Below are 12,610 nucleotides of genomic sequence, written 5' to 3' on the forward strand. Positions count from 1 at the left end.
TTTTTTTCAGAAGAATTTCAAACTTTCTTTCCAGCTTCTTCTGAAAGATCCTGATTTTATTGGCTTCAAAGCCAAACATTCTTGTGTTTTCTTCTCAAAAATGTGTGGATTAGAAACTGTAAGTTAAGTTGCTTTGAAGGGCATTGCGCTTCAGCAGGAGAAGAGAGTTAGCACTTCTTATTGCACCACAAGACTTTATAGTCTTATTCAGGCAATTATTATTGTTGTATTATATTTGAAAATTTTCAGCACTTCTAGTGATGCTCATGGGAATGAAGCTTAACGATTATAAAATTACTACCCTGGAGTCTTACTCTAAATACTTTTCATCTTTGCCTTTCAACTTCTTGGAGCTCCATTATATTCCTAATACTACTCACAATTATAATGTACCTAATGTGTAACTTCTGCAAATTTAATAGTCAAATATAGGATTTGTTTTGAGTATAATCTACGTAAATGGAAGAGGTTTTCTGAACTAATTTCTCTCTAGTAAAAAACAAAGTTATCCAACCAGTAATATAATAAGCCTGACACATTTATGATAGTTCTCCAAAGTAAAAATATTCCAGGCCGGTAGGTTTGTTTGTGTATACAGAGGAAGGGGGAAGAGTTGAATATTACAGATGATTATGTTGTTTCCCAGAGTGTCTTTCCTCTACTCCGATCAAATAAAACCTTTGTATGCGTGAATGTATTAGCATAAGTTCTCCCTCCTCTCAGATGTTTTGTCAGTAACTAGCTAAAAAATTCACCTTGACTCATTGCTGCTCCTCTTACTTTGGAAGTCCATTCACAGGTTCAGAATTTGAAGCTTAGCAAGCACTTGGGTAGTTGTGTTGCTACTAATAGCTCCCCAGGGGTATCTGGAGCAGTAATTTTACTTTTACTCTTCATCTGTAAATTATGAAAGAATAAACTTTTGTTTGCTGCCCTAATAGAAATCTACAGTTGAGCAGTGTTTGTGTTTCCATGTAAAGTGTATTTAAATTGGCTGTAAAACTTATTTTGAATAAATAGATTGATGTGTGGATCGTAAGTGGATAGGGGTAGCTGGGCTCTGGCAGCAATGATAGTCTTCAAACTGGCAATCTCTCAGTATATATTTAGGTTGAACTGTCTGAGTAGGAAGATAATGTTGCAGCCACGTGTAAGAGAAATCTACCGCTAATTTGTCAGTGGAGAAAAGACCTATCACAGTATTTCACGATGACTGGTGTAAGTTCATTGCTTGGAGGGATTTTTTTGTTTTTGTTTGTTTTTTTTTTAATTAACATAGCTGCTTATAAGGACTTTCAACACTTGTTTATAGGGTTGCAAAGCCAAATAACTCTAACCTGATGCTAGAACTGTGAATGAGACACTTTCTGGCTCAATTAGAAGTAACCTTCAAAATGCATGTACCTTAAAAAGTTTATAAGCTCTTATACCTTCCTTCCTCCATGTAATAGCTACTTTGGCATTTTCTGCTAGACACCAGTTGTGTTCCTCTCATAAATGTTTAGGCATTCCCCTTGTTGATTATGAAAAATGCAAAGAATGTATATGTGTATATATATGATAGAGGGTGTATGCTCTGAATAATTGTTCTGTAAAGACTGCTGCATTTATTGCTTGCCTTTGAGTTACAAACTTCAATTTCAAGTGGCAAAATGCATGAAATAATCTCATCATGAAAGTGTTCAATATATCAGCGGTGGCTATCAGTTTAGGTAACTGGATTTGCTATATGTAAGTGGATTCAGGGATGCAGAAAGCAGACAGATAGATGATCTTAATTGAGCAAGCATAAATAAAACTTCTATATGAATATTTAGTCTAATTGTTGTGTTTTTCATCTTTACAACATTTTAGGTCAACAATTTGGCTTCATCGCATTGAGTTTGCCTGCATTCAAAGCTGTTTACCTACAGTAATTTGCTTTGGTTGGAAGTGAACATGTCTCAAGTTCAAATTCAGAACCCTTCTGCTGCCCTTGCAGGGAACCAAATATTGAATAAGAACCCGTCTCTTTCACAGCCTTTGAGTATTCCTTCTACTACTAGTTCTTTGCCCTCTGAAAATGCAGGTAGACCTATCCAAAACTCTGCTTTACCCTCTGCATCTGTTACATCCACCAATGCAGCTGCAGGTAAGATTGACTTTCTATTAGTGAATGTCTATGTTCTTAGTGTCTATAGTTTGGCATAGTATAGTCCTGATATTAGTACTTAAAAATATTTTTAAAGTAATATTTACACAGCTACAGTGGCTTGCTGTGCTTTATCCCTATTGAATGAAACTGAGACAGATATAAGGATACTTTTCTACAAAGTTCTAAGAATTAGCTAAAATATTTTTTATAGTAAAGAGTACTTTAAAATGTTGTATAAAAATTAAGTTTTTAAAACGTTGCTATCAATTTTTTCCACAAGTAACTTGTTTTAAATAAAGTATTTCAAACAATACATATTTTCTATATGTCCACTAAAGGATTGGTGCATGGGCAAAGATCTGCTTGTATCAGGAAAGCTGTCCTCTGTTTTACAGTATTTGTTTAAAACTGATATTCCTAAGTGTCCTTAATGTATATAAGATTGCATATGCTTTATTCATAAAAAACTATTAATAAGAATATTGGACAATAAATGGAATAATAATTGGATGCTTAAAAATAAGGTCTCTTCTAGGCTTCCCTGGAAAAGGGGAAATAAATCATAAATAGAAAAATGCAGTGGCTGGAGTTTGAAGCAATCCAAAAGCAATTTTGTCATGATCTAGTTCAGTTATAATCGGTTTATTGATAAATGTACTGTGGAGCTAAAAAAAAAAAAAAGACAATAGAGCTAATTAAAGATAATACATAAAAAATAGATAATAGGTTAAAACAAGAGAAGGAAACAAACTGACTTTTTGGGAATTATTCAAAATGAATAACCGTGATGAATATGTTTGTGATTTGCTGTTTGAAGTATGCCATATAAGATATAAGCTGGCATCTGTTAACTTCGTAACTTCCTAGTTATGACTTTCATTAAAACAGAAAATTTAATGATACTATTGCAGGCATGCACATTGCTTGGAGACCCCAGAGTGCAGTAGATTGTCACCAGTTTGGCTAATGGCCAGACACATCTAACCTGGCAGATCTCTTCTGCGAAAGGATGTATTGCAGACAACTAGATGCTAGGACAATGTGTGTTTCTTTAAATTAAAAATTGTAGGAGCATTCATTACTGCCTACCCATTTATCTGTTTTTTTGTGTAATCTTTCAGCTCCTTCTAACATGGCAAACCCCAAAGAGAAAACCCCAATGTGTCTTGTGAATGAGTTAGCCCGTTTCAACAAGATTCAGCCTGAATATAAGCTTTTGAGTGAGCAAGGTCCGGCTCATTCTAAGGTAAATACTCATATAAGTTTCTTGTTGTTTCTGTTGCTCATGCTCACCTTTGCAAGTGGAAAGGCAAAGCGTGTGCTTCTGGTGCAAGATCATACAGAGTAATAGAGAGGAATGGGAAGCTGATCAAGGTACTGGAGGTAATGAAGTGTGAAACTCTTACAGGCATTCTAGAAAGCTGGTTTCCCAAAGTATCTCAAGGTTGAACTTATCAGTTACCTAAAAACTAGGCCTTTTGGAGAGTTATGTTAGCACCTTTGTAAGGTGGGTGTCTTTATTTGCAACTTTCATTTAATCATGCTAGATTTGTCCCTTCTGGTCTTTGCTAACAAATTTTCTATTAAATGTGGGATTTCATTATGAAATCACTTTATAATATTATGCTAATTGTTTCTTCTACATCTTGCCTCTTGTTCTGCAAAAATTTTGTGTTTTTCCTCTGGTGCATTTTAATATTTTGAGGTAAATCCCACCGACTTTTAGTCCAAATTATCCTGTGAGATATGGGAAGATTTATGGCAATTATTCTTCTTTAGAAAAATACTACTTTAGTGCTTTTGTGTGTGCATATAATTGGTGAGGTGCAAATCTAAATTCATTGTTTTTTCCAGAGGAGTTTAACTGCTTGCTTTTAAGAGGGGTTGTCCTCCTTCCTTATGCATATCATAACTGAATATTGCTTTGCTGTGCTCTTTTCTTTTCTGAACACTTGTCTGTTCCAAAACAGTTACTTTAGCAAAAGAATCTTTAGTTCCTTGTACAGGGAGTATATAAATGCCTAGGGTAGACCAGCATGTGTGCATCCCAAGCCATTGCATATCTCTTACAATGTGTCAAAATTTCAGTATTATACAATTCCTTTAGTGTTCTATTTGTATTCAGGGAGATAATTTTACAGTCATATAGCAAACATACAAGCCATTTGTGTTGCTTCAAAGAACACTGAAGAAGGGAATTTTAGCATTATTAAACTTTTTACCCTTCGTTGAAGATCCATGTTGTATGGATACTGAGGTTAAGACATACAAGGAAAATCAGCCCAATATGTGTCTATTTAATCTTGCATCCTCTCCTTAAGCTGTTTCATGGAACAGTCTTAATGTTGTATAGTAGAGGAATTGTCTTGGAATTGAATGATAGTAAGAACTGAAATCTTTTGTCCAAGGTATGTGTAATGCCAGCTTCAATGTGCAAAAGTAGGCAAGGTTTGCATTTGAAAGCAAAAGTATATGAATAACATTCGGAGCATCTGTTCACATGCATTTTCATTCTGATTAAAATTAAACTTCATTAATTACCAGGGAGACCTTGGCTTGCTGTTGTATGATTAATTTGTGAAAATTTAGGACAGTATATATCTTTTCTTATCCCACATACTTACAATGAAGTGCCACAGAGCTTTGCTCTATAATCAAATAGGCTTGTGCACACCTGTGGTCATGTAGGAGCATTTATGGCACAACATGACCTTATTCTCTATATTCAAGCTACTGAAAAACATAGTTAAAAAAAAAAAAGTGTTAAAGCAACAATTGAGTTATGCAAAATGAAAATGAAATAGTCTGAATTTCAAGGCAGCTGTTCAGGATAATGTTGGCATACCAGCTATCCATGTAGCTGTCACCTCTGTACACATTGCCTCTTTTGTTTTTTAACCTATGTGTGTATATGTAGCCAGAATGCAGGAGGACAGTTACTAGCTACAATTTTTGTGAAATGCTTAGTTCAGTAGTTGGAGAAACTGGTAGATATCCAAAGTGTTTAGAATCTAAAGACAACGTGGTAGTTAAGGATACGGTAATCAAAACTTTCTTTGTTTTACATACTAAAAAAGTCATTGTTCAATGTAAGAAAATCTAATAAATGATGTGAATTCTGATGTAGATCTTAGTAAAATTTGTGTTTTCTATTTGTTAGGTGTTTACAGTGCAGTTGACTCTTGGGGACCAGCACTGGGAAGCTGAAGGAACTAGTATTAAAAAAGCGCAACACGCGGCAGCTGCCAAAGCTTTGGAGGGGACAAAATTCCCTAAACCTACAGCTCGTCCATCTCGTAGCGAAGGAAAGAATCCAGGTATGTACCAGGACAAACTCATTATGAAAAGAGCCCAGAATATGACCCTCTGATTTTGATATGTATTTTAAAGTTGCATAAGGATGAATAAACCCACTGTTTAGCTTAGTGTTTTGTTTTGTAATACTTGGTGGAATCCTGGAATAGATGCTCATCTTAACCTTGAAATAAGAATCCTAAATAAAAAATCCAAACCAAAAAAATCAATGAGGAATTTAATCAATGGAAATAATAATTTTTTGCATGGACAGATAAATTTGTTTAGTAATTCTGATATGAATTTAGAAGCTTAACGGCAAAGATTTCTTTGTAAACATTATAGTTTAGTGAAAAATAAACTATTGAATGTGTCTTGAGGGATTGGATCAGAGCTTTGAAATATGCATCGTTTGTACTTCTCTAAAGAGAGGTAGGTGTTCATTTGTATAAAAGCAGTTAGGCTGTAGTTAATTATGTTTCTGGCATTACTGAGATTGGTTATAAGCTATCTTTAAAATGTAAAATTAAATCTAAATTAGCTTCACATCTTGCCTGCACGTGTGTGATTGTTTTGCATTTTCCTTTAGTCAGTTGAATTTAAAATTATTAGGATAGTGTTACAGTGCTCACCAAAGCTTAAAACTTACCAAAATACAGTTGGTACAAAAGAGTTTAAATTCTTTTTTTAGAAACATTTCATAGAATGAACAGAGAAAATATTAAAACTTAGCAACAATTTCTTTTGGCTGTGAATATCTGTTCCATAATTTCATCATCTTTTGGCAATTGCTCTATAACAAAATGCTGCTGTCTAATAGACACTGATTTTTCAGCCATTGGGGCCTGTGTTAGAAAAATGACCATTTATGTGACTGCTCTTTCTCAGAGGAGAATAATCAGTTAGTCAATTTTTCATCCACATGGGGGGGATCTGCTTGGAAAGAAATGTTTATAGCTCTCAGTGGCAGCGTACTGTCCTTGTTAAAAGACAAGTTGTTATTTGAAAATGAAGAGTCATAAAGGCCCTTTTTAAGTCATTGAATACAAAGAGAAACATTTGGTCATTATCAATAAATACCAGAAATAAAGGATATGTAGCATGCTCATCTAATTTAAATTTTTTCTCTAGGAAAAGAAACTCGTCTGTTCTGCGGACCACTTTGTTAGTCATTTGTAGAACATCAGTAGCTTCACAGTTTTTCAAAAACCAGCAAACTTAATTTTTGTAACAAGATTTATCACTTTCACAGTCATACTAGGTTCCTAATTTAAGATGCATTGTATAGACGTATTTTCTTTGAGTTCATTGGTATTCATATTCAGAACTCATTTACACAAGAATAATGTATATGGCAAAATTTCAGCCCACTTTTCCCTGCTTTGAGACAGCAATGGAGTTTACATTGTTTCAGTCTCTTATGGCACTTAGGCAACTCTCTTTATTTTCGTATTTATTTAGACAGTGTAACCCCCACAGTGGAGCTAAATGCACTTTGCATGAAGCTGGGAAAGAAACCTATGTACAAACCTATTGATCCTTATACGGGGATGAGATCCACTTACAACTATACTATGAGAGGTGGTGCTTATCCTCCACGGTACGTATTGTTTAATTTTTTGGTTTTGTAATCTTTTATCTTTGTACTTCTGCTCTGTTCATCCGAGTGCTCTTTTGATGCTATCTTCTGAATACTAGCTAAAAGTGTAACATGCTTTAAAGAGATATTCAGCTTGAAATATAGCCAGCTTATGACGTGAAAGGCTTTAATGAGCACACCTCATCAATACCTACACATAATCTACATGAATAGCTATCTGTTTAAAGATTTTTCCTTTGAGGTGGAAGGAGGAAGAAGGGAACTGAACCCATGGTGAAGTGCTTTTGAGAGCACTGACAAATAGCCAGCTTCACTAAGTGAACAGCTAAAAATATTTCTTATCTTTCCTTTCTGTGTGAAAGAAAAAATGAGGAAAACAGTTTGACAGTCTTCCTGAAACTGACTTTATTTAAATCACATCTTCAGTTTAAAGAATTTTATCTGAGCATAGAAATTGAGAATTCAAAACTTACTGGACTGCCAGGTTTATAAAAGCATACTTAAGCTGTCTTTCTTCTGGTTGGTTAGAAATGTGTTCACACTGTAAAACAAGAAACATTGATACTCTCTTTCAAGGTCTCTCACTAAAATCTTTTAGACTTTAAATCAAAATTTAGCTTTTTAATATTAGTGCTTCAGTGCTGAGTATTGGTTACTGATATCCAAGAGACTCATCCACATATACATTTCTAATCATTTACCTTATGGACCAAACTATTTGCTTATTTAAATCTCTCTCTTTGTAGGTACTTTTACCCATTTCCTGTTGGGCCCTTACTTTATCAAGTTGAGCTTTCAATTGGAGGGCAGCAGTTTCATGGGAAAGGAAGAACAAGACAAGCTGCTAAACATGATGCAGCTGCTAAAGCACTGAAAGTTCTGCAGAATGAGCCCTTGCCTGAGAAACCAGAGGTGGGAATTGATCTTAGTGTTGTAAGCATAAATTGCTAAGAGAAGCTGAAATATTAGTATAGATTTTTTTTCTAATTGGAGGGAAGACTATAGTTTTGAAATTTAATTCTGTGTAGTAGTTTTGACCTATTTGTGTCCAATAGAAACATTTAATTTTAAAAATCAATGGAAATAGAATTTTCTTAAATTAGGTTATATTAATTCTTTTGCTGTCATATTTTTCCACAACAATGCTATAGACATCTGATGGATATGAGTGCTGGAAGCATATATAGCAACTAATATTTTATCAGGTACAGATGATGTACAAACTTCTGAAGAAGAGTCTGATCAGGGTACTTAGGTTCTAGTACAGGCAACATGGAGATCACATGAGTTGGAAATGATGTAGGGATTTTGCTTAGGAAGCAGAAAGAACCATAGAAGTTCTAGAAGAACAGGAAGTTCATGAAAGTAGTAAACTCATGCACATATTTCTAAATGAATGTAGGAAGCAAACTTGTAGCCCTCCATATATTTAAAGTTGCCCAGCATGTTCTACTTTAAGACCCTGTGTGTGTGTGTTTTCCCCCCCCTTCCCCCCCCCCCCCCCCATGCCTTTTTATTGTGCTTCTTAGGCTGGAAGATTCAGTGCTTGCGTGCAAGTTACTTATAGCTCCTGGGGCTGAGTTGACTCTGTGCACCCTCTCTGTATGTGTTGGCTGACTGCTCCAGCCGAAGACTTTGAGTGCATCTAGTCTTTCCTACATGGGCTTATTATACACGTCTGAGTTATAATGGCTTGGTGTTAGAACTAAGAGGAAGAGATTTATTGATGTACTCCATGCTGGCATCTAGGCTATGTTGAGAAGGAGACCATGGGATACAAACTTAGAAGCAAGAGAGAGACTAGGACATTGCTAGTGAGGTTAGGAACAGGGAGTGGAGATTAATAATAACAACTTGCAATGTGGAGAGCCTGAGAACTTGCTGGATATGGAGTCTGGCTATGTGCTGAAACAGAAAAGTGAAGAATAACAAGACATGAAGGTTAACAAGGGGTCTGAGACAGAAAAACTATCTGGGGGCTACCAGGATTGACAGAGCAAGAGGTCCAAGGAAATGTGTTGTGAAGTCAAGGGAGATTGAGCAAAGAAAAAAGTGTGTTCGTGAGAGAGAACTTTTCCCAGGTAATTAGACAAAGATATTGGGTCTGGTTAAGGGAGGATGCCTGGGAGGCTCTGATGATAGTAGTTCAGGTGACAGAAAGCTTTTCTGGAGGAAGGGGAGATGTAGATAATGGAATGATGGAGACCACTAAGAGTCAAGGGAATACAAATGCTAACTGGGAAGAGAGAGGGATGCTGGGAACAGAAGCTGAAAGAGTGGAGATTAGTTCTGCACTGAAACCTAGAACTGGTGGTAGGGTAGAGGCTGGTCAGGGACAAGCTGGAGGTATTCAAGCAAAGGAGGTCAAGCCTGAGGGGGATAGTCCCCTTCAGTGTAGGGGAACCATGAATTCCTGAGTACTGTCATTCTGTGCCACTAATACATTATATCCTCTCCTTGCACTCATCTACATAGAAGATAACCTTCTGTCATCAGTCATTTTTCTACCTCAGGCAGCAAAGGTCTGTGCACCGAAGCTAAGGATTCCAACTCTGCAGAAAATCCTATGATGACATGTAACTGAATTTTTTTCTGTTCACTTTTTTTAGAAAGGTTTATGTGCAGTTGACTTTTTGAATATTTGTAGGGTTGTGTTTAAAGTTGGGAAATGTGAGGTCTTCAGCACAAACACTGTAATTGTCTTTACATGACTATGTATTCTTTTCTATGGTATCTCCTTCAGTGTAAAGGGGATGAATTGAGAGGCAAAGGAAGTAAATCTAGAGAGCTTCTACCTTTTTTTTGGGGGGGGGGGACATGACAAAGGAAATACTATAGTGAATGAGGCAAGAAATTGCAAGAAGAGAGAATTATTTTAAGAATAAAACAGTTGAAAGTTACCTTGGGAGTTAAATTCTATTGTGACTCCTGCCACAGAGATGCTAGACCAGTCCCTTAAACTAAACTTTCATGTGAAACATGGGTTTGGCATTTTATTGATGTCTGACTTGTCTACAAACTAAACAATAACAAGTGCAATTATGTTTAAGGAGAGCAGTCCTTTGAACGCAAAGTACTGTGTTATATAAGCACTCCAAAAAGTCAGATATTCAACATTTCAGATTTGGTATTTGAATACTAAGTGCATTAATATTTGTGGCTTTCAAATATTATATTGTTATGGACGTCAGTGAAGGAATTATTGTCTTCATAACACGCGTTTATTTTTGCAGTGGACACAGATGATAAAATAGGGAATATTTTCCCACTAAGTGAGCACTGTTCATTCTTGCGTTCAGTGAGGCAAGATCCTTGAAGGATACAATAATGTAAGATCATAAGAAATAATATTATAATGCATGTATACAATGGAGGCAAATTAAGGTTGTACAAGCAGACTTAATCTTGATCATTCATACCTGTGGTTTGACGTTGCCAGTAATATATTCCTTTTTAATGTAGCTGTTTTCATGTAACCTATAAGTAAGCGTGTGTGTGTATATATTTTGTATGAGTACACCTGAACTCTTGTATGTTTAGTCAGAGCCATACTCTATGCATTAGAAGAAATCACTGAATAAAATGATTAGGCTTTAATGGTAAGGAAGACCATTTCCCACACTTTGAGTGGGATTTGCACTCAGCGCAAATCCAGAAGCAAGTGACAAGAGAAACAGATTTTAATAATACATGCTCTCAACCGGGCAAAGCCCTGAGCAACCCAATTTAATTTTAAAGTTGACTCTGCTTTGAGTAGACAGTTGGATTAGGAGACCTCCAAAGGACCCTTCCGACCTAAATTAGTCTGATTCTAAACTGGAGTTAAGACATACAGACAATACAGGGTTACTTTGCACATTCAAAGACAGAGATAACAAAGCATAGGTTTACCTTTCTAGCCCAAGATTTAGATATGAATTCTAACTATTGTCTGAAAACTCTAAAATCAGCATTGCTTCTATGTTGTTGGGTTTTTTTTCCAACTTACCTGTTAAATGTCAGCTGCTCTGTACACCTTTGACATGAAAAAAAGTGATAACCATATTGAAATCAATGTAGTTCTCATCAGCAACTCCATTGGTGTTCAGGTTTTGTTTATAAGCAGTCTTTGGGGAACTGCATGTTGAAACAGTTCCTTGAAAAGCAGGAATCCCTCTTAAAGGAGTATATCACTTCTAAAATTTGTTTGGGATCTTTTTAGGATATCACTTTTGTTTCCTTGTGTGACTCTTTTCACTTGTTAAAAAGTGAACAATTTGAAAGCTAAGAGTAGTAAATGCTCATATTTGTGGTCTCCTTTTGATTTACAGGCATAGATCCCTTGGAGAGTTTAGTCTGTGCACACACGCAAACTATTTTAAAAGCAGAAGGCTTCATAGATCATCTGCCTTTAGGTATGGGGGGAGAGAGAAAGAGGGAGAGTGTGTATGCATATGTGTGATTATCTTTGACTTATAAAATAAACTGATCCAGAACTCGGGTACAGGCAAAATAATTTGCAAAATAGCTATAATCTGTTAATTGGTATTTTGCTATTAAGTTACTCAGATAAATACATTCAAGAATAAATCCCCCTGTTTTAAACCATATGAACAGACTTGGAATATGTCAAGAATATACACCATAGCATAGCAGATAATTTCATAGTATTTCTTCACTAGCATTCTCTTGAAAGGATTTTAAATGGAAGAAATCTAATCTGATAAAGAGAAGACCTGGTTGGTCATTTTAGCAAGGAAAAATATAGGAATTTGTAAATTGTTTTGAAAAACTAGAATCAATCTTAAATTATAAGGAGGGGAAAAATACTTGCAATTAAAGTGATTGTGCTAATGTTTCGAAAGTAAAGGCAATGACAAGCTATTCCTAGAGATTCTGGTGCTAAACTTTCTGTAACACTTAAACCCTAATAAAATAAGCCCTTAAGAGTTCAAATAATTTTTCTGGGTATATGATGCTATTCATTTTGAACGAACCACTTGCATCTGAATAGGTGTTAGAATTGATGATCAAGACTTTTGACTCCTATTTTCAATCTTAATTTTGCCAGATATCATCTGCTAAGGTGTTGGTATATGGTTCCTCTAGAGTAGATTTTGCCTCTACGTTTCTCATGTGCTTTGTAATGCACAGTGTAATGCCTGTGGGAGTGGTGCCATCATGTGGCCTCAGTTTTTGCAGACCTGAAGATTGTGCTATGTACACGTGTAGCTCAGAGTTTGGAGACTGGATGTTGTAGTGATATTAGAAGATCAGACAGATCAGATGTTTTCATTCTAAAAAGAATATTGGGCTGCGTGCGCTCTTCTGAAGCATTTGCGACTCAGACCTGAAATACAAGGCCAATCCATAAGAACGATGTAAAAATCTGATGGGACAGTGTGAAGGAGTGAAAAGCATAGATTAATTCTGTTTATTTGGGAAGAGGTTGCTGTAAGTGGTGGAAGAACAAACTATCATGAAAAACAAATTATTCCTTCATGTTTTGATCTAATTTGTTAGTAACAGAGATTAAGGGTGCTTGCTACCATCAAAATGAGTTTTAATCAATGACGCCTCTCTAGCATATTTCTGCTGCTCCA

General features: G+C 35.7%; 1 protein-coding gene across 4 annotated transcripts in view; it reads left to right on the forward strand.

Annotated features, from left to right (window-relative positions):
- The window catches only part of STAU1 (staufen double-stranded RNA binding protein 1), a 34,396-nt gene that overhangs the window by 9,976 nt on the left and 11,810 nt on the right, over positions 1-12,610 (forward strand). For all 4 annotated transcript variants that reach the window (XM_067307950.1, XM_067307951.1, XM_067307952.1 and 1 more), the window contains exons 2-6: positions 1,855-2,131; positions 3,256-3,380; positions 5,295-5,451; positions 6,890-7,028; positions 7,775-7,940. In XM_067307950.1, coding sequence (XP_067164051.1) covers positions 1,939-2,131; positions 3,256-3,380; positions 5,295-5,451; positions 6,890-7,028; positions 7,775-7,940 — 780 coding nt within the window. In that variant the 5' untranslated portion in view covers positions 1,855-1,938. The remainder of the gene's footprint in view (positions 1-1,854; positions 2,132-3,255; positions 3,381-5,294; positions 5,452-6,889; positions 7,029-7,774; positions 7,941-12,610) is intronic.

This window comes from Apteryx mantelli, chromosome 18 (assembly GCF_036417845.1).
Source record: "Apteryx mantelli isolate bAptMan1 chromosome 18, bAptMan1.hap1, whole genome shotgun sequence".
In the NCBI taxonomy this organism is placed as follows: domain Eukaryota; kingdom Metazoa; phylum Chordata; class Aves; order Apterygiformes; family Apterygidae; genus Apteryx; species Apteryx mantelli.